The following is a 23423-nucleotide window of genomic DNA, read 5'->3' on the forward strand; positions in this document are numbered from 1 at the left end:
TTTGGTGAGGGAGGGAGGAAGGGAGAGAATTGAGGTAGCTTCACTATGTGTGGTAGACGCTCTTGTTTTGCTCACCATACTAACTTCGTTGTTCACTACTGGGAACACAACATATGTATATGGGTATATGCAGTGTGTGTGTATATCACACACAGCATCAGGAGTATGTTGAGAGGAATTATTTTGGTGGGGGAGGTGACTTCGTAATCGTAGCGTCTTCACGTAGTGTCTTCAGCGAAGACACACAGTGTCTTCGGACAGTATGGATGTTTTACTGCCATAATATAGTGTACGTGTTCATTATACATAGGATTAGCACATAAAAACAAATAAAATGTATTTGGAACTGTGCGCAAAAAATGAACAAAAATATATTCGCTGCAACTCGCGCGCCCTGCCCCGGACGCCCTACTGGCCCCGGGAGCATACGTCATGGGCGAACGGGGAATGATGACGTCACCTGCCACCTTATGGACCCCATAGCAGCCAAAGTAAGTACAATTTCGATTTTTTTTTTACATACCCATACTTAGGGAAGGGTTTTTGACACTTTAAAAAACAAAAGAATTTTTTCAAGAGAATTTATTTCCTGAGCACTGGGGGGGGGGGGGGGGGGTGTCATATTTGGAGGTGGCACAGTTAAAGGGTTAAGTGATGTAATGCAGCTGCATACTCCAGACATTGTTGTGCTCACGGAGACAAAACTTGAAGATGTTATTTTAAATGAGGTCATATTCCCAAGGGGCTACTCAATTTGGAGACGGGACAGAAAAATTAGGAAAGGTAATTACCTAAGTGTAATTACCTAAGTGTATTTACAGGATGAGAACTATGCTCGTGGTGTCCCGTCTTCCCAGCACTCTTTGTCATATAACGCTTTGAAACTACTGACGGTCTTGGCCTCCACCACCTTCTCCCCTAACTTGTTCCAACCGTCTACCACTCTGTTTGCGAAAGTGAATTTTCTTATATTTCTTCGGCATCTGTGTTTAGCTAGTTTATATCTATGACCTCTTGTTCTTAACGTTCCAGGTCTCAGGAAATCTTCCCTATCAATTTTATCAATTCCTGTTACTATTTTGTATGTAGTGATCATATCACCTCTTTTTCTTCTGTCTTCTAGTTTTGGCATATTTAATGCCTCTAACCTCTCCTCGTAGCTCTTGCCCTTCAGTTCTGGGAGCCACTTAGTAGCATGTCTTTGCACCTTTTCCAGTTTGTTGATGTGCTTCTTAAGATATGGGCACCACACAACTGCTGCATATTCTAGCTTTGGCCTAACAAAAGTCGTGAACAATTTCTTTAGTATATCGCCATCCATGTATTTAAAAGCAATTCTGAAGTTAGAAAGCGTGTCATAGGCTCCTCGCACAATATTCTTTATGTGGTCCTCAGGTGATAGTTTTTTATCTAGAACCACCCCTAGAACCAACCCTAGATAGTTTTCTATCTAGAAGGGTCTATGTTCTCCTATTCCACATTCCATAACGTGGCATTTATTAACATTAAATTCCATTTGCCAAGTGGCGCTCCATGTACTTATTTTGTCCAGGTCTTTTTGAAGGGCATTACAATCATCTAAGTTTCTTATCCTTCCTATTATCTTAGCATCATCAGCAAACATGTTCATATAATTCTGTATACCAACTGGTAGATCATTTATGTAGACAATAAACATCACTGGTGCAAGAACTGAACCCTGTGGTACTCCACTTGTGACATTTCTCCAGTCCGATACATTGCCTCTGATCACAGCCCTCATTTTTCTATCAGTCAGAAAATTTTTCATCCATGTTAGAAGCGTACCTGTCACTCCTCCAATATTTTCCAGTTTCCAGAACAACCTCTTATGTGGAACTCTGTCAAAAGCCTTTTTTAGATCCAGATAGATGCAGTCAACCCAACCATCTCTTTCCTGTAATATCTCTGTGGCTCGATCATAGAAACTGAGTAAATTCGATACACAGGATCTTCCAGATCGAAAGCCATACTGTCTGTCTGATATTATATCATTTCTCTCCAGGTGTTCTACCCATTTAGATTTAATTATTTTTTCCAATATTTTGACTATTACACTTGTCAATGATACCAGTCTATAATTAAGGGGGTCTTTCCTGCTTCCACTTTTATAGATTGGAACTATGTTAGCCTTTTTCCACACATCAGCTACAACTCCTGTATACAGGGATGCCTGAAAAATCAGTTGAAGAGGAATGCTGAGCTCAGGTGCACATTCTCTCAGAACCCATGGTGAAACTCCATCTGGACCAACTGCTTTGTTCTTATTTAGCTCCTTGAGCATTTTTTCCAGTTCGTCTCTAGACACCTCTATGTGCTCTATGTTGTTCTCTGGAATTCTTATTGTATCTGGTTCCCTGAAGATTTCATTTTGTACAAACACACTTTGGAACTTTTCGTTTAATGTTTCACACATTTCCTTTTCATTTTCCGTGAATCTATTTCCCATTTTCAACCTCTGAATATTATCCTTTACCTGCAATTTGTTGTTTATGAATTTATAGAACAGACCTGGTTCTGTTTTACATTTGTCTGCAATCCCTTTTTCAAAATTTCTTTCTGCCTCTCTCCTCACTGCCGTGTAGTTGTTTCTCGCATCTTTGTATCGCTGGTATGTTTGGGGGTTCGGCCTCTTCCTGTATTGATTCCATTTTTGTGTCTTTTGGTCTCTGGCCCTCTCGCACTTTCTGTTGAACCAATCCTGTTTCCTACTTCTGCTTCTCTGTTTTGGTATAAATTTTTTGTGCCTTTATCATATATTTCACAAAACCTGACATACATCTCATTCACTTCCTTGCCTAGCAACAAGTCTGTCCAATTATACTCACTAAAAATTTTTCTAAGGTTGCCATAATGTCCTCTCCTAAAGTCAGGTTTTTCATTTGCATCGACCGTCATATTTTCTTCCAGATTATAACGCATTGCATACTTTATTCCCAAAAAGACATGGTCACTTTTACCCAAGGGAGGAAGGTACTGAATGTCAAATATTTCTTCCTCCTTCCTGGTAAATATAAAATCTAGCATGGAGGGGACGTCCCCTTCCCTCATCCTCGTAGCTTGTTTAACATGTTGATACAAGAATGTTTCCAGAATGAGGTCTACAAATTTACAGGTCCAGAAATCTTCTGTTTTAGCTTCACATGCTTCCCAGTCTATGGATTTCACGTTGAAGTCGCCGACTATCAACAGTCGTGAACTATCGTTATCCGCTCTCGCTATGATCTCTCTCATTATTGTTATAAGACCTTCTCGTTTACTATCTAGCTCCTCCTTTGACCATGTGCTGCTTAGTGGTGGACTATATGCATTTATGATCATTAGTTTATCATCCTCATGGCAGATCTCTAGTTCTATTATGTCAACTTCTTGTGGATTGGCAGTCACTATTTCGTTCACCTTTAGGTGTTCTTTCACCAGCACAGCAACGCCACCGCCTTTCCTGATTTTTCTGTCCCGTCTCTAAATTGAGTAGCCCCTTGGGAATGTGACCTCATTTAAAATAGCATCTTCAAGTTTTGTCTCCGTGAGTGCAACAATGTCTGGTGTCTGCAGCTGTATTATATCACTTAACTCCAGTATCTTTGGTCTTACTCCATCTATGTTGGTGTATGCAATCTTGAGGAACTTGTTCCCCCTCCTCTTATTTTTCACTCCCCCTTTCTCTAATGATTTTGTTGGTTTGCCTTTATGTACCACTTTACTGGCCTGCCTACCCCTATCACTTTGTAGAAAAAAGAATTGATTTCTTCTTCATTCCTGCTCTCATTTAAACGTTTTGCCTCGGCGAGGTTCAGTTTCAGCTTCTCTCTATCTTCTTTTGAAAGATCTCGTCTTAACGACCACACTTTCCCATCCTCATCACTTTGTAATTTTCTAGCATTCCTTAGTACTTCTTCCATCTGTTTGGTACCATTTAGGGTGATTCTCAAAGGTCGATCTTTCCCTTTTACATATCTGCCTATTCTCCTGTAGTCGCCGACATTCTCTATGGTTGTAAGACCTTCCACGAGGCCAACAATTTTATCTACTACTTTTGCTTCTTCTACAGCTCTTTCTGACCTAGATGTTATCGCCTTTTCTTTGCAGCCAAAAATGATCAGGGACTTACTCGGATCAACTGTGTTTTGCACCAACTTCGGGTTAGATGCCAATTCTTTTCTCACTGTCAGCCTAATGTTTGTTTTATCTTGGTTGCTGCAGTGTTTGACTTCCTTTACTGCTTCTTCTTTTTTTTCCTTCTCCTTGGCAGCTTGTGCATAAGTGAACTGCATATCTTTCTTGCACTGTTCTATTCCCTGTGTAACTTCCTCCATCTGTGCTGACAAAAGCTGTTTCTCCTGTTGAAATTCCTTACCTAACCTATTGTAGTCATTTATGTTTAAATTTACTTTAACTTCTTCCAAAGCTATTTTTAAGAGTCTATTTTCTTCTTCCATGGCTTTGCAATTAGTTTCCAATTGAATCTTATCCTTGCGCAAGTCTTTCACTAAACCCTCAAGACATACAACTTTGCTATTTAAATGGTCATTACTTTCTTTCAATTTACTAATTATTTCTACATGAGAGGTCACAATAGTATCTAATTTTACCACCTTGTTGTATAGACTGGTTATCTCAATGCTTTCTTCACTGAATCCAGCAAAATCAAGCTCTGTTTTGTATTTCCTCTTGCAGGCGGCCATCTTGAATGTTGGCGGCCATCTCTGCACTGTAAACACTAGGGGTAACTTTTTCTCATCCACTATTTCACTTCCCTTGGCACATTCCTATTATCTCACCTATTTTTCAAAAGCACTATACCTTTATGTTCTCTGGGACACCACTCACTATCATCATCCTGTACTACAATACTTAGGATTATTGAAATATGCTGGAGCTCCTCTTGTCTGCCTCTTGGGAAAGAACTTGGGATAGAGGTGGTGGTGTTGCTGTGCTGGTGAAAGAACACCTAAAGGTGAATGAAACAATGATTGACAATCCACGAGAAGTTGACATAATAGCACTAGAGATCTGCCATAAGGATGATAAACTAACGATCATAAATGCATATAGTCCACCGCCAAGCAACACATGGACAGAGGAGGAGCTAGATAATAAACGAGAGGGTCTTATAACAATAATGAGAGAGATTATAGCAAGAATGGATGAAGATAGTTGGGGACTTCAACTTGAAATCCATAGACTGGGAAGCATATGAAGCTAGAACAGGATTTTTGGACCTGTAGATTTGTAGACCTCATCCAGGAAACGTTCTTTTATCTTCATGTTAAACAAGCTACGAGGATGAGGGAAGGGGACGTTCCCTCCATGCTAGATTTGATATTTACCAGGAAGGAGGAAGAGATATTTGACATTCAGCACCTTCCTCCCTTGGATAAAAGTGACCATGTCTTTTTGGGAATAAAGTATGCAGTGCATTATAATCTGGAATAAAATAAGGAGGTTGAAGCAGTTGAAAAACCTGACTTCAGGAGAGGACATTATGGCGACCTTAGAAATTTTTTTAATGAGTATAGTTGGACAGACTTGTTGCTAGGCAAGGAAGTAAATGAGATGTATGTCAAGTTTTGTGAAATATATGATAAAGGCACAAAAAAAAATTATACCGAAACAGAGATGCAGACTAGGAAACAGGATTGGTTCAACAGAAAGTGCGAGAGTACCAGAGACCAAAAGACACAAAAATGGAATGGATATAGGAAGAGGCCAAACTCCCAAACATACCAGCGACACAAAGATGCGAGAAACAACTACACGGCAATGAGGAGAGAGGCAGAAAGAAATTTTGAAAAAGGGATTGCAGACAAATGTAAAACAGAACCAGGTCTATTCTATAAATTCATAAACAACAAATTGCAGGTAAAGGATAATATTCAGAGGTTGAAAATGGGAAATAGATTCACGGAAAATGAAAAGGAAATGTGTGAAACATTAAACGAAAAGTTCCAAGGTGTCTAGAGACGAAGTGGAAAGAATTCTCAAGGAGCTAAATAAGAACAAAACAGATGGTCCAGATGGAGTTTCACCATGGGTTCTGAGAGAATGTGCACCTGAGCTTAGCATTCCACTTCAACTGATTTTTCAGGCATCAATGTTTACAGGAGTTGTAGCTGATGTGTGGAAAAAGGCTAACATAGTACAAACATTCAGCACCGCTCCTGTGCCAGCTAAGTCCACTTCTGGCTCACCATAGCCTGTGCTACTTGCCCCTCTCCTGTGCCAGGTAAGCTACGGGCTCACCATAGCCTGTGCTACTTGCCCCTCTCCTGTGCCAGGTAAGCTACGGGCTCACCATAGCCCGTGTAACTTGGATCTTGTTCCGAGTAGCTGAATCTATAACAACAACAACAGGCTAACATAGTTCCAATCTTCAAAAGTGGCAGTAGGGAAGATCCCCTTAATTATAGACCTGTGTCATTGACAAGTGTCATAGTCAAAATATTGGAAAAAATAATTAAAACTAAATGGGTAGAACACCTGGAGAAAAACAATATAATATCAGACAGACTGTATGGTTTTCGATCTGGAAGATCCTGTATAACGAACTTACTCAGTTTCTGAACAAATCCACAAGGGCCGTGACGAGGATTTGAACCTGCGTCCGAGAGTATCCCAGACGCTGCCTTAATCGTCTGAGCTACGACATGGTCAAAAGGAGTTGAAACCGAAGTTCTTCTGAACTTACTGGATCCTGCAGCCTCTCTGAGGCACAAACCAGGGTTTTACACAACTCCCCCTATGCACTCGAGCTATATTAATAGGCTGTTCTCCCTCTTCACCCTTACTTCATTACACACAGAAATCACAATTGCGTGATGCATCAAATGAACAAATCCACATGGGCTGTGACGAGGATTCGAACCTGCATCCAAGAGCATCCCAGACGCTGCCTTAATCGACTGAGCTACGACATGGTTAAATGGAGTTGAAACCGAAGTTCTACTGAACTTACTGGATACTGCAGCCTCTCTGAGGCACAAACCAGGGTTTGGAGCCAGGCGCTTGGATGGTGTCCCTGGATCTCCAGGATGCTTATTGGCACATCTTGATTCATCTGGGGTTCAGGGACTGGCTCGGTTTTGTTGTGGGGTGTCAGTGTTACTGCTTGAGTTGCCTTCCATTCGGCTCGAATCTGGTGCCTCGTGTTTTCACATGCCTTTCCTGGGTCATGATGGCCCATCTGCGTCTTTTAGGGATTCGGGTTCTGGCTTACTTCGACGACTGGCTGGTGTGGGCTCCCAGCCAGTCTGCATGTCTGATCGCCAGGAATTTGGTTCTTTCCCAGCTCACCGGGTTTGAGTTCCTGGTGAACTAGGGGAAGTCCCATCTGGTTCCCTTTTAGGTTTGGTCCTGGCTGGGTCTTGTGTGGGACTCTGGGGGGCTACCAGGTTACGCGGCGGTTATCTTCTTGAGAAGTTATCTTGAGATGATTTCGGGGCTTTAGTGTCCCCCGGCCCGGTCCTCTACCAGGCCTCCACCCCTAGGAAGCAGCCCGTGACAGCTGACTAACACCCAGATACCTATTTTACTGCTAGGTAACATGGGCATAGGGTGAAAGAAACTCTGCCCATTGTTTCTCACCGGCGCCCGGGATCGAACCCGGGACCACAGGATCACAAGTCCAGCGTGCTGTCCGATCGGCCGACCGGCTCCCCACGCGGTTGCTCGAGGGTTTGTGCAGGAGCCTGAACTTTGCCATGATGGTCCTCCAGCCAGGTCGGATCTGACTTCGTTGGCTGTTCTGGTTCATTCCAGGACCTCCCTTCCGCTTCTCCCACCAGTGCGGGGTTCGGCCTCTGGTGGGGGGGGGGGGGGCATGTGTCGCCGGCTTCCTCTTCGGGTTTTTCAGGGTCCAGTGCCTTGGTGCGTACCTGAGTCCTCACTCGATGTGTTCACGGATGCATCGTCTCTTGGCTGGGGCTTTGTGACCAGTGCTCACTAGGCCGGCCAGGGGTGGTTGGGTCCGTCCTTCCGTCGGGCTCACAGCACGGTCCGGGAGTTCGCGGCGGTGTGGATGTCGCTCCGGAGGGTTCAAGATGCTCACGGATTGACGATCAGGCTCCATTCAGACTGCTCCCCAGTGGTTCTTTGTTTGAACCGTGGGGTTTCGATGCGGTCCCCGCCAAACACACACCGAAACTACGACGTTGGTACAACGTTCGAACAAGTTTTAACACCTCCTAACCAGTTATAACAACCAATATAGCAAGTTGTAACAACGTTCTAATACATTATAAACACGTTAAGCCAAGATGTAACAACTTTATTACAAGTTGTAACAAGCGGAAAATGGAGACAGTTTCGGTTTGTGTTTGCAGGGTCCTTGGCTCTTTGGGGTAGGTCGCTTCGGGTGACTCGTCTGCTGAGTTCTCGGGGTTTGGCTCTCCTGGCAGTTCATGTCCGGGGGGTGTCCAACGTCCTGGCAGATGGCCTGTCCTGTTTTCTTCCCCTTTCCACGGAATGGACGGTCAATGCTGTCTCCTTTAGTTGGCTGTGCCAGACGTTCGGGACTCCGGACATGGATCTCTTCGCGTCGGCGTGATTGAGGTGTCTCCCATTATACGTGGCGCCCTTCCCCGACTGCGAGGCCGTCGGGGTTGATGCCTTCAGGCAGGACTGGTCAAGGTGGAGTTACCTCTACCTCTTTTTTCCCGGTTCAGCTGTTGCTCCAGGTCCTAGCTCGCTTGGAGACTTACCAGGGTTGGATAGTCCTTCTGGCTCCGTGGTGGCCGGCCCAGCCTTGGTTTCAGGTGCTGCTTGCTCGGTGTCCAAACCCGAGGGACTTCCCGTGGCTCCGCTTCTTTCAGCAGATCGGTCCAGTCCGGTACGAGGCTGGTTCGATCTTCTTGAGTCTTCACGTCCGGTGTTTTTGACTCAAGTTTATCATCACTTGTATGGTACGCAGATGGCTTCGTTTTTGGTTTCCCACCTGTGTGCTTCGTTTCGGCGGCAGTATGAACTTTTCTGGTGGTCCTTCCGGCTTTTCCTATCATTGCCTAGATATTCTTTTGTCTCTGATAGGGTTGTTCTGTCCTTTCTTTCTTGGTTGTTTCATTCCCGTCATCTTATGCCTAATACTGTCGCCTTGTATCATGCAGCATTGGCAGAGCCGCTTCAGCTTGCTTTCGGTGTTGATGTTACTTCTGCCCCGTTTTGCAAGCTGTCTCGTGCGTTGTTTCACCTCCGGCCTGCTCATGCGCCGCCTGAGCCATCCTGGTCCTTGGACCGCGTGCTCTCGTTTCTCTCTTCTCCTTGGTATGTTGTGGCACCTTCCGTTCGGGATTGTTTTTCTAAGACACTTTTCCTTTTGGCATTGGCCTCTGGGGGTCGGGTTGGGGAGCTTCATGCTCTCCTCCGGTGCAGGAGTTTCTGCTCCTTCGGTCCCGGTGGTCGTTTTGTTCGCTTGCAGCCGTCTCCTTCTTTTTCTGGCAAAGAATGAGATGGCTGCCTTCCGTAGAGGGCCTTTGGTTGTTGATGCTTGGTTGGTCCGGCCGGGGGGGCATCATGTGTGCAGCTCTTCGCCGTTATTTATGCGCCATGGCTTCGGATGCCGGGGATGCGCTCTGGGTGGACCCGGTTTCCCTTCTTCCCTTTTTCTGGGCTCAGGTCTCTCAGGCTGTCCGCAGTGTTATTAAATCTACCCAGCCTGCCTTGGCTGCCATCTTTGGTAACATGTTGGGGGTGGACATTCGGACCCGGGGTTTTTGAAGGTGGAACAGGGTCCTGACCGCTCGTTACCTGTTGAATGTTCCTGGGCCTAGGTGGGCCTGCATTGCATTGGGTCGGCGGTTGCAGCCAGTATTCTCGACTTTGTGTTGAGGAGTGAGGACGGACCGCCTCCTGTTTTTTCCTTATCTTTGGGTAGTTAGCTCCGGGGAGCCGACAGAGCTTCCCTCAGGAAACCAGTGTTGAATGTAATGAAACGCCATTTTCTGGGTGAGACCCGGAGGCTCCCTGGTTTCCCACCCTCCTTCCGGTCGGCGATGTCTATAGGGGGGGGGGGGGGTCTCTATAGGCCATTGTTCCTCGTGCCTCTCTAGAGGGGGGCCAGGTTCTAGCTCGTGGTCCCCGGTAGGCAAGAACTCCATGCACTGACTGATGCTAGAAAGTTATACATATCCATTCAGCCTGGATAGCTATGGGGAGCCTCCAGGACTCACCCAGAAAATGACATTTCATTACATTCAACACTGGTTTTCTTTCCCCTCCGCTTTCCTAAAGAGGTGGCCTCTCAGTTCCTCTCTTTGGTGCCTGTTGCTTTCTATCTTATTTCGGGCCCCCTTTCACCCTGCCTTCCCCAAACAAGTGGGGAATGCAGGGTGAACAAGCTGAAACTAGTTTTGAGAGATTTTGATCGTTGTTTCCATGGTTGGGAGAGTTCATTAGGCTGATTACAAGGCTTGAGTCTCTTTATCAAACTGGTCTGTTTTTCATTATCAGCACAAATTGGGCATAAGGTGTACAGTATTAAGTTTTAATTAAAACAATACTATATATGCTCATATCTGCACATTTAATTATATTAAATAATTGTTTATATTTTTGGAGGGTATGATAGTTTGTATTTTGTTAAAGATAAAATAGAGAATAATGGTGATGGATTGGTAGATATTATTTGCTGTTCATAACTTAAGTTGATTTAAACAGATGATATATGACAAATAACATCATTCTTATTTCCACTGCTCTGCATCATGGACTTCTTTTGTAAGAAGTAATAATTTTTAACAGGTAACTTGATGATTTCAGGACATATGTGGAGCATTGAAGGTAACAGCAGTAAGTTCTGGATTCTGCCTTGGCAGCTGCAACTGGCTCATTTGTTCCGACCACGAGAAGGTTAGAAGCCCCGGCTATTTATTTGTCATTGTACCTACTGTTTTATCTCTACATGCAAATCACATTCAACATTTACCACAAGCTTTGGGAGTAGGGGGCAGGTTTCCTGAGCATTGCTTTCCTTACTTAACTCCACACACACACACCCCTCCACACACTCCCCTCCACACCCCCCTCCACACACTCCCCTCCACACACACCCTCCACACACTCCCCTCCCCACACACCCCTCCACACACACCCTTCCACACACACACCCTCCACACACACACCCTCCACACACACACCCTCCACACACACTCCTCCCCACACACCCTCCACACACACACCCTCCACACACACTCCTCCCCACACACCCTCCACACACACCCCTCCCTACACACCCTCCACACACACCCTCCACACACACCCTCCACACACACCCTCCACACACACCCCTCCACACACGTGGAGGGTGAAGATTCAAAAGGTGCCACCCCTAGGGTCAACACTTGCAGCAGAGGAGCTCTAGCATATTTCAACAATCCTAAGTATTGTAGTACAGGATGATGATAGTGAGTGGTGTCGCAGAGAACATAAAGGTATAGTGCTCTTGAAAAATAGGTGAGATAACAGGAAAGTGCTAAGGGAAATGAAAAATCGAATGAGAAAAAGTTGCCCTAGTGTTTACAGTGCAGAGAAGAACATTCAAGATGGCCGCCGGCAAGGGGAAAAACAAAACAGAGCTTGATTTTGAGGGATTCAATGAAGAAAGCATTGATATTAGCAGTCTACATAACAAGTTGGTAAATTTAGATACTATAGTGAACTCTCATGGAGAAATAATTAGTAAATTGAAAGAAAGTAATGACCATTTGAATAGCAAAGTTGTATGTCTTGAGGGTTTAGTGAAAGACTTGCGCAAGGATAAGATTCAATTGGAAACTAATTGCAAAGCCATGGAAGAAGAAAATAGACTCTTAAAAATAGCTTTGGAAGAAGTTAAAGTAAATTTAAACATAAATGACTACAATAGGTTAGGTAAGGAATTTCAACAGGAGAAACAGCTTTTGTCAGCACAGATGGAGGAAGTTACACAGGGAATAGAACAGTGCAAGAAAGATATGCAACTCACTTATGCACAAGCTGCCAAGGAGAAGGAAATAATAGAAGAAGCAGTAAAGGAAGTCAAACACTGCAGCAACCAAGATAAAACAAACATTAGGCTAGAAGTGAGGAAAGAATTGGCATCTAACCCGAAGTTGGTGCAAAACACAGTTGATCCGAGTAAGTCCCTGATCATTTTTGGCTGCAAGGAAAAGGAGATAACATCTAGGTCAGAAAGAGCTGTAGAAGAAGCTAAAGTAGTAGATAAAATTGTTGGCCTCGTGGAAGGTCTTACAACCATAGAGAATGTCTGCGACTACAGGAGAATAGGCAGATATGTAAAAGGGAAAGATCGACCTTTGAGAATCACCCTAAATGGTACCAAACAGATGGAAGAAGTACTAAGGAATGCTAGAAAATTACAAAGTGATGAGGATGGGAAAGTGTGGTCGTTAAGACGAGATCTTTCAAAAGAAGATAGAGAGAAGCTGAAACTGAACCTCGCCGAGGCAAAACGTTTAAATGAGAGCAGGAATGAAGAAGAAATCAATTCTTTTTTCTACAAAGTGATAGGGGTAGGCAGGCCAGTAAAGTGGTACATAAAGGCAAACCAACAAAATCATTAGAGAAAGGGGGAGTGAAAAATAAGAGGAGGGGGAACAAGTTCCTCAAGATTGCATACACCAACATAGATGGAGTAAGATCAAAGATACTGGAGTTAAGTGATATAATACAGCTGCAGACACCAGACATTGTTGCACTCACGGAGACAAAACTTGAAGATGCTATTTTAAATGAGGTCACATTCCCAAGGGGCTACTCAATTTAGAGACGGGACAGAAAAATCAGGAAAGGCGGTGGCGTTGCTGTGCTGGTGAAAGAACACCTAAAGGTGAACGAAATAGTGACTGCCAATCCACAAGAAGTTGACATAATAGAACTAGAGATCTGCCATGAGGATGATAAACTAATGATCATAAATGCATATAGTCCACCACTAAGCAGCACATGGTCAAAGGAGGAGCTAGATAGTAAACGAGAAGGTCTTATAACAATAATGAGAGAGATCATAGCGAGAGCGGATAACGATAGTTCACGACTGTTGATAGTCGGCGACTTCAACGTGAAATCCATAGACTGGGAAGCATGTGAAGCTAAAACAGAAGATTTCTGGACCTGTAAATTTGTAGACCTCATTCTGGAAACATTCTTGTATCAACATGTTAAACAAGCTACGAGGATGAGGGAAGGGGACGTCCCCTCCATGCTAGATTTTATATTTACCAGGAAGGAGGAAGAAATATTTGACATTCAGTACCTTCCTCCCTTGGGTAAAAGTGACCATGTCTTTTTGGGAATAAAGTATGCAATGCGTTATAAGCTGGAAGAAAATAAGGAGGTTGAAGCAGTTGAAAAACCAGACTTCAGGAGAGGACATTATGGTGACCTTAGAAATTTTGTTAGTAAGTATAATTGGACAGACTTGATGCTAGGCAAGGAAGTGAATGAGATGTATGTCAAGTTTTGTGAAATATATGATAAAGGCACAAAAAAATTTATACCAAAACAGAGATGCAGAACTAGGAAACAGGATTGGTTCAATGGAAATTGCGAGAGGGCTAGATACCAAAAGACACAAAAATGGAATCAATACAGGATGAGGCCGAACCCCCAAACATACCAGCGATAAAAAGATGCGAGAAACAACTACACGGCAGTGAGGAGAGAGGCAGAAAGAAATTTTGAAAAAGGGATTGCAGACAAATGTAAAAGAGAACCAGGTCTATTCTATAAATTCATAAACAACAAATTGCAGGTAAAGGATAATATTCAGAGGTTGAAAATGGGAAATAGATTCACGGAAAATGAAAAGGAAATGTGTGAAACACTAAACGAAAAGTTCCAAAGTGTGTTTGTACAAAATGAAATCTTTAGGGAACCAGATACAATAAGAATTCCAGAGAACAACATAGAGTACATAGAGGTGTCTAGAGACGAAGTGGAAAAAATGCTCAAGGAGCTCGGTAAGAACAAAGCAGCTGGCCCAGATGGCGTTTCACCATGGGTTCTGAGAGAATGTGCATCTGAGCTCAGCATTCCACTTCACCTGATCTTTCAGGCATCCCTGTGTACAGGAATCGTAGCAGACGTGTGGAAACAGGCTAACATAGTTCCAATCTACAAAAGTGGCAGCAGGGAAGACTCTCTCAATTATAGACCTGTATCATTGACAAGTGTAATAGTGAAAGTATTGGAAAAACTAATCAAAACTAAATGGGTAGAACACCTAGAGAGAAATGATATAATATCAGACAGACAGTATGGTTTTCGATCTGGAAGATCCTGTGTATCGAATTTACTCAGTTTCTATGATCGAGCCACAGAGATATTACAGGAAAGAGATGGTTGGGTTGACTGCATCTATCTGGACCTAAAAAAGGCTTTCGACAGAGTTCCACATAAGAGGTTGTTCTGGAAACTGGAAAATATTTGAGGGGTGACAGGTAAGCTTCTATCATGGATGAAAAATTTTCTGACTGATAGAAAAATGAGGGCAGTAATCAGAGGCAATGTATCGGAATGGAGAAATGTCACAAGTGGAGTACCACAGGGTTCAGTTCTTGCACCAGTGATGTTTATTGTCTACATAAATGATCTACCAGTTGGTATACAGAATTATATGAACATGTTTGCTGATGATGCTAAGATAATAGGAAGGATAAGAAATTTAGAGGATTGTCATGCCCTGCAAGAAGACCTGGACAAAATAAGTAGATGGAGCACCACTTGGCAAATGGAATTTAATGTTAATAAATGTCATGTTATGGAATGTGGAATAGGAGAACATAGACCCCACACAACCTATATATTATGTGAGAAATCTTTAAAGAATTCTGATTAAGAAAGAGATCTCGGGGTGGTTCTAGATAGAAAACTATCACCTGAGGACCACATAAGGAATATTGTGCAAGGAGCCTATGCTATGCTTTCTAACTTCAGAATTGCATTTAAATGCATGGATGGCAATATACTAAAGAAATTGTTCATGACTTTTGTTAGGCCAAAGCTAGAATATGCAGCTGTTGTGTGGTGCCCATATCTTAAGAAGCACATCAACAAACTGGAAAAGGTGCAAAGACATGCTACTAAGTGGCTCCCAGAACTGAAGGATAAGAGCTACGAGGAGAGGTTAGAAGCATTAAACATGCCAAAACTAGAAGACAGAAGAAAGAGGTGATATGGTCACTTCATACAAAATAGTAACTGGAATTGATAAAATCGACAGGTAAGATTTCCTGAGACCTGGCACTTCAAGAACAAGAGGTCATAGATTTAAACTAGCTAAACACAGATGCCGAAGAAATATAAGAAAATTCACCTTCGCAAATAGAGTGGTAGACGGTTGGAACAAGTTAAGTGAGAAGGTGGTGGAGGCCAAGACCGTCAGTAGTTTCAAAATGTTATATGACTGAGTGCTGGGAAGATGGGACACCACGAGCGTAGCTCTCATCCTGTAACTACACTTAGGTAATTACACTTAGGTAATTACACACACTCCACACACACCCCTCCACACACACCCTCAACACACACACCCTCCACACACACACCCTCCACACACACACACCCTCCACACACACACCCTCCACACACACACCCTCCACACACACCCTCTCCACACACACCCCTCCACACACACCCTCCACACACACACACCCCTCCACACACACCCTCCACACACACACACACCCTCCACACACACACACACACACACCCTCCACACACACACCCCCTCCACACACACCCCCTCCACACACACACACCCTCCACACACACACACACCCTCCACACACACACACCCTCCACACACACACACCCTCCACACACACACACCCTCCACACACACACACCCTCCACACACACACACCTCTCCACACACACACCCTCCACACACACCCTCCACACACACACACCCTCCACACACACACACCCTCCACACACACACCCTCCACACACACACCCTCCACACACACACCCTCCACACACACCCCCCACACACACCCTCCACACACACACCCTCCACACACACACCCTCCACACACACACCCTCCACACACACCCTCTCCACACACACCCCTCCACACACACCCTCCACACACACACACCCCTCCACACACACCCTCCACACACACACACCCTCCACACACACACACCCTCCACACACACACACCCTCCACACACACACACCCTCCACACACACACACCCTCTCCACACACACCCCTCCACACACACACACCCTCCACACACACACACACACACCCTCCACACACACACACACACACACACACCCTCCACACACACACACACACACACACACACACACACACCCTCCACACACACACACACACACACACACACACACCCTCCACACACACACACACACACCCTCCACACACACACACACACACCCTCCACACACACACACACACACCCTCCACACACACACACCCTCCACACACACACACCCTCCACACACACACACCCTCCACACACACACACCCTCCACACACACACCCCCTCCACACACACACACCCCTCCACACACACACACCCTCTCCACACACACCCTCCACTCACACACACCCTCCACTCACACACACACCCTCCACACACACACACCCTCCACACACACACACCCTCCACACACACACCCTCCACACACACACACCCTCCACACACACCCTCTCCACACACACCCTCCACACACACACACCCTCCACACACACACCCTCCACACACACACACACACACCCTCCACACACACACACCCTCCACACACACACCCCCCACACACACACACCCTCCACACACCCCCTCCACACACACACACCCTCCACACACACACACCCCCTCCACACACACACCCCCTCCACACACACACACACCCCCTCCACACACACACACCCTCCACACACACACCCCCTCCACACACACACCCTCTCCACACACACACACCCTCCACACACACCCTCCACACACACACACCCTCCACACACACCCTCCAGCACACACACCCTCCACACACACACCCTCCACACACACACACCCTCCACACACACCCTCCACACACACACACCCTCCCACACACACACTCTCCATGCACACACACACCTCCACACACACACACCCTCCACACACACACACCCTCCACACACACACACCCTCCACACACACCCTCCACACACACACACACCTCCACACACACACCTCCTCCACACACACACCCTCCACACACACACACACCCTCCACACACACACACACCCTCCACACACACCCTCCACACACACACACACCCTCCACACACACACCCTCCACACACACCCTCTCCACACACACACCCTCCACACACACACACCCTCTCCACACACACCCTCCACACACACACACCCTCCACACACACCCTCTCCACACACACACACACACCCTCCACACACACACACCCTCCACACACACACACCCTCCACACACACCCTCCACACACACACACACACCCTCCACACACACACACCCTCCACACACACCCTCCACACACACACACCCTCCACACACACACACCCTCTCCACACACACCCTCCACACACACACACCCTCCACACACACCCTCTCCACACACACACACACACCCTCCACACACACACACCCTCCACACACACCCTCCACACACACACACCCTCCACACACACACCCCTCCACACACACCCTCCACACACACACACCCTCCACACACACACACACACCCTCCACATACACACACCCTCCACACACACACACCCTCCACACACACACCCTCCACACACACACACACCCTCCACACACACCCTCCACACACACACCCTCCACACACACCCTCTCCACACACACACCCTCCACACACACACACCCTCTCCACACACACCCTCCACACACACACACCCTCCACACACACCCTCTCCACACACACACACACACCCTCCACACACACACACCCTCCACACACACCCTCCACACACACACACCCTCCACACACACACCCCTCCACACACACCCTCCACACACACACACCCTCCACACACACCCTCCACACACACACACCCTCCACACACACCCTCTCCACACACACCCTCCACACACACACCCCTCCACACACACCCTCCACACACACACACCCCCCCACACACACCCTCCACACACACACACACCCTCCACACACACACACACCCTCCACACACACACACCCTCCACACACACACACCCTCCACACACACACACACCCTCCACACACACACACACCCTCCACACACACACACCCTCCACACACACACACCCTCCACACACACACACACCCTCCACACACACACACCCTCCACACACACACCCTCTCCACACACACCCTCCACACACACACACCCTCCACACACACACACCCTCCACACACACACACCCTCCACACACACACACCCTCCACACACACACACCCTCCACACACACACACACCCTCCACACACACACCCCCCACACACACACCCTCCACACACACACACCCTCCACACACACACACCCTCCACACACACACACCCTCCACACACACACACCCTCCACACACACACACCCTCCACACACACACACACCCTCCACACACACACCCTCTCCACACACACCCTCCACACACACACCCTCCACACACACACACCCTCCACACACACCCCCCACACACACCCTCCACACACACACACACACACCCCACACACACCCTCCACACACACACCCTCCACACACACACCCTCCACACACACACACCCTCCACACACACACACCCTCCACACACACACCCTCCACACACACACCCTCCACACACACACACCCTCCACACACACACCCCCTCCACACACACACCCCCTCCACACACACACACCCTCCACACACACACACACACACCCTCCACACACACACACACACACCCTCCACACACACACACCCTCCACACACACACCCTCCACACACACACCCTCCACACACACACCCTCCACACACACACCCTCCACACACACCCCCTCCACACACACCCCCTCCACACACACACACCCTCCACACACACACCCTCCACACACACCCCCTCCACACACACCCTACACACACACACACCCTCCACACACACACACACACACCCTCCACACACACACCCTCCACACACACACCCTCTCCACACACCCCCTCCACACACACACACCCTCCACACACACACACCCTCCACACACACACACCCTCCACACACACACACCCTCCACACACACACCCTCCACACACACACACCCTCCACACACACACCCTCCACACACACACACACACCCTCCACACACACACACCCTCCACATACACACCCTCCACACACACACACACCCTCCACACACACACACACACCCTCCACACACACACACCCTCCACACACACACCCTCCACACACACACACACACCCTCCACACACACACACCCTCCACACACACACCCTCCACACACACACACACACCCTCCACATACACACACCCTCCACACACACACACCCTCCACACACACACCCTCTCCACACACCCCCTCCACACACACACACCCTCCACACACCCTCCACACACACACACCCTCCACACACACACACCCTCCACACACACACCCTCCACACACACACACCCTCCACACACACACCCTCCACACACACACACACACCCTCCACACACACACACCCTCCACACACACACCCTCCACACACACACACACCCTCCACACACACACACACACCCTCCACACACACACACACACCCTCCACACACACACACCCTCCACACACACACACCCTCCACACACACACCCTCCACACACACACACACACCCTCCACACACACACACCCTCCACATACACACACCCTCCACACACACACACCCTCCACATACACACACCCTCCACACACCCTCCACACACACACCCTCCACACACACACACCCTCCACACACACACCCTCCACACACACACACACACACACCCTCCACACACACACCCTACACACACACACACACACACCCCTCTCACCTTTACTCACATTCGCTCACTCACTCCCATCTCTGTTGTAAAGAATTGAATTTAAAATATGGAACATTTAAAGCAAAAACCAATGCTAATGTGTGTATTTTCATCAATGTATAGATTTAACGGGGCGTTACTTCCAAATTTGCCCAAAATATGCAATAAATGAAAACTCGTTCGATTTCAATCAAAGTTTTCTCCGGAGAGCTCCATCGGCTCCCCGGAACTAACCAGGCTGAATGGATGTGTATAACTTTCTGGCATCAGTCAATGCATGGAGTTCTTGCCTACCAGGGACCACGAGCGAGAACCTGGTTCCCTCTAGAGAGACACGAGGAGCAATGGCCTATAGAGACCCCCCACCCTGATGATAGGAAGCATTTTATGTCTCCAATCGACCGGGTTAGGCACCCAGAAAGGTAGGCACCCTAAAACAAACCCCTATTCTGGTAAACTATTGCGACCGAACAAGTGGACAGAACTCCCCAAACGAAAATTAGCAAACAAGTGTGACGTCATTATGTCGTCGCGCTGCTGTCTGCACAACCTCCCCCCCCCTCCCCGGGAGGGGGAAGGGGGGAACCCCAGACCCCACCATTGGTGACCTATCCATCAGTTGGCTGATGGGTTCTGGTGCGGTCGTGCCTTTGGCTCCAGTTTTCCATTGCAGTTCTCTGTCTTGTGGTGTGAGCTGTCCCTTCCGGTGGTGTGTGGGCCAGGAGTGATATTCCACGGTGCTCGAGCTGCATGCGCCTAGGGTCACCTTCCCTAGGTGCCCTGTAAGTACTGCCCTTGGGGCTTAGGGCCACCTTCCCTGGGTCACCTTGGGGTCTACCTCTGCTGTGCCGTGTACTGCTCGGTACTTGGCCGCCCTTAGGGTCAGCTGGGGTTTTTTATTGCCCTTGTTTGTCTCTGGGTAGGGGTAGTTTTCGTCACTGGCAGGGGTGTAGGGTACTGCACAGCTAGTTTTCACCATTAACAGTGGCCGGCTCTGTTCCGCCCGGGTATGTTGTCCTCTTGCAGGGTTTTGTTTTGTTTTTGTTTTCAGCCTGGTGGTGGGGGGGGGGGTCTGCCTGTTGGTCCCCCATCGCTGTTTTTGGGATATATCTATATCTTTATTTCTCCATTTTGTGTTGGTGGTCCTCCCTGCTTGGCTCCCGTGAGTGTACACATCCCAGGGGTTCAGCTATAGCAGTTTTTTTGGTAGTTTTGGGTGCCGGTTCACAGTACCCTGCCTGGGCTTCCCTTAGTGTGTACCCAAGGCTAAGGGCCCCTGGAAAACCCCACGGGGGCTCCGTAGTCCGATGGATGTGACCCCTGAGTCCCCCCTCGTATCCTGCGAGTTTGATGGTTGCTCTGTCCCCTGTGTCTCAGGGGGACACTCACCGGTTTAGCTTCCGCCATGCTGCCTGTTGGGTCAGTGATTGTTTTGATCTGGAGTCGTGCAAAGTATGTTGTCTGTACGTACTCCAATTCACCCAGGCTGCTGTGCCTGATATGTGGGTGAGGGCAGCTGAGGCGTTGCATGCTCGCTTTAGGTTGTTGCAACATGCTAGGTTGGTTGCTGCTCGAGACTGCCCCGTTTTGGTTATAGTGTCCCGGACTTGGGGGTGGGTGTTGCTTCGGCTCTGGTTCCATCCGCTCCTCCAAGTCCTTCCCCTTCTGTTGCCCATTCAGTGCCCCCCCCCCCCCTTGCTGCCGGTTCCTAAACGTCTGATGGTTTCAGAGCCGGGGCTGGGTATAGTTGGTTGTGAGACTCGGGCGGTCTCGGGGGTGTCCCCTTCTGGAGAGGTGGCGGAGGCTTTCGAGCCTGGTCCTTCTGCCGGAGCTTCTGGGTCTGGCCAGTGGACCCCCTTTGTTCCTGCTTTTTCGGCTGCTCCCACCTTTTCTTTGGGGTGGGGGCTCAGGAGGACGGCTCGGCCCCCAGGCCCGGCGAGGTTCCTGGGGTTGGGGAGGGGTTGGCTTGGGGGCCTTGGGTCCCGTTGGACCCCGCCTGGGTTTTTCTATCCTCTGAGCGGGACTTGGTGTTACAAGGAGAGGGGTTCTCTTTCGCTCCCTCCGTGTACGAATTAGATTTGGTGTTCACCTCTCCCTGGGTTTGGTTCCGTGATCCCACGGGTTCTTTGGTTCCGTCCTTCTGGAGGTTTCTGACTTCCCGTGTTTCGTCTTCGGAGGTGCAGAAGGCTTTGGCGGCTTACCTCCTGCGTGACCCGGATTATGCCTTCATGATGGATCCGCGTTCCTTCGTGTATGAATCCCCTGGTTCGTGCTGGTTTCATTATGAAGTTCCGGAGTCATCCTGGTTGGCAGACTGTCCTCTCTTTTCGTTGGAGGCTTGGCACACGTTCTGTCAGTCCCACATGCTTGAGTGGTGAGAGCTTTCTGTGACGTTGCAAGTTTTCCCGGGGGGGAAGGGGGCAACTTCGAGCATCTTAATGCTTGTTTGTTCGCCCCTGCCCTTCCGCGGGATATTGGTGTCATGCAGCTTCATGTGCAGGTTCCTTCCCTCTCGACTGCCTTGGTTGCGGTGGACTTGTGGCCTGCTTGCTTCGGCTCTGCGTTCTTTTCTCTCCTTGAGCTGCCCTCGGATTGGCTCGAGTTGGATGTGGTAGCACTTGGGGCCGCTGCTGGGTCTGGTGCGCTGCCCTCTGCTGTGCGGGCGTCGTCTGCTTTGTTGAAGCTCTTCGTGCCCATCCTGCGTGATGCGATTTCGCAGTTCTATGCTTCTTGCCTTGCGTGTCGTCAGGCGGTGCTGGCTTCTTCCTTGGAGTCTGCCTGGGCCCTGGCTCTTCGTTTGTCTTCACCCTTTTGTCCGTTGCTGTTTGTGGAGTCTGCTGTGGTGCAGTATCTGCAGGCGGCCTCGGTCAGTTGTCGGCCTATGTCTGAGTTGTTGTTGCTCCGCAGGGGGCCTTCCCGGAAGGGTCGTGCCAGGGCTCAGGGGTCTTTTCGCCGGGGTAGGCCTTTGGTGCTGAATTCGGGGCTGGCAGCGCCTTCGGTTCCAGCTGTTGCTGGTCAGCGCGGGGACCGTCCTGTTCACAGCTTAGGTTCTCGCAAGGCACGTCGGCTCTTTCACGGTTTGCCCCATTGACGGGGAGATGGGGAGGGGCGGCTCACCCAGTTTACTCGCACCTGGTTCCACGATTCATGGGCACCTGCGTCTGCTAAGTGTTCGGGTGCTGGCCTATCTCGACGACTGGCTGGTTTGGGCTCCCAGCCGGTCAGCGTGTCTGCTCGCCAGGGATTTGGTTCTTTTCCAGCTCGCCGGGTTCGGGTTCTTGGTGAACTGGAGGAAGTCCCATCTGGTTCCCTCTAAGGTTCGGTCATGGCTGGGTCTGGTTTGGGACGCTCGCACTGCTTCCTTG

At 48.3% G+C, this 23423-nt stretch overlaps 1 protein-coding gene across 2 annotated transcripts in view; it reads left to right on the forward strand.

Moving 5' to 3' along the window:
- Positions 1 to 23423, forward strand: part of IntS9 (integrator complex subunit 9) — a 103798-nt gene that overhangs the window by 22814 nt on the left and 57561 nt on the right. For both annotated transcript variants that reach the window (XM_045743066.2, XM_069334351.1), the window contains exon 5: positions 10771 to 10860. In XM_045743066.2, the coding sequence (XP_045599022.1) occupies positions 10771 to 10860 (90 nt within the window). The remainder of the gene's footprint in view (positions 1 to 10770; positions 10861 to 23423) is intronic.

This window comes from Procambarus clarkii, chromosome 31 (assembly GCF_040958095.1).
Source record: "Procambarus clarkii isolate CNS0578487 chromosome 31, FALCON_Pclarkii_2.0, whole genome shotgun sequence".
Taxonomy (NCBI): Eukaryota; Metazoa; Arthropoda; class Malacostraca; order Decapoda; family Cambaridae; genus Procambarus; species Procambarus clarkii.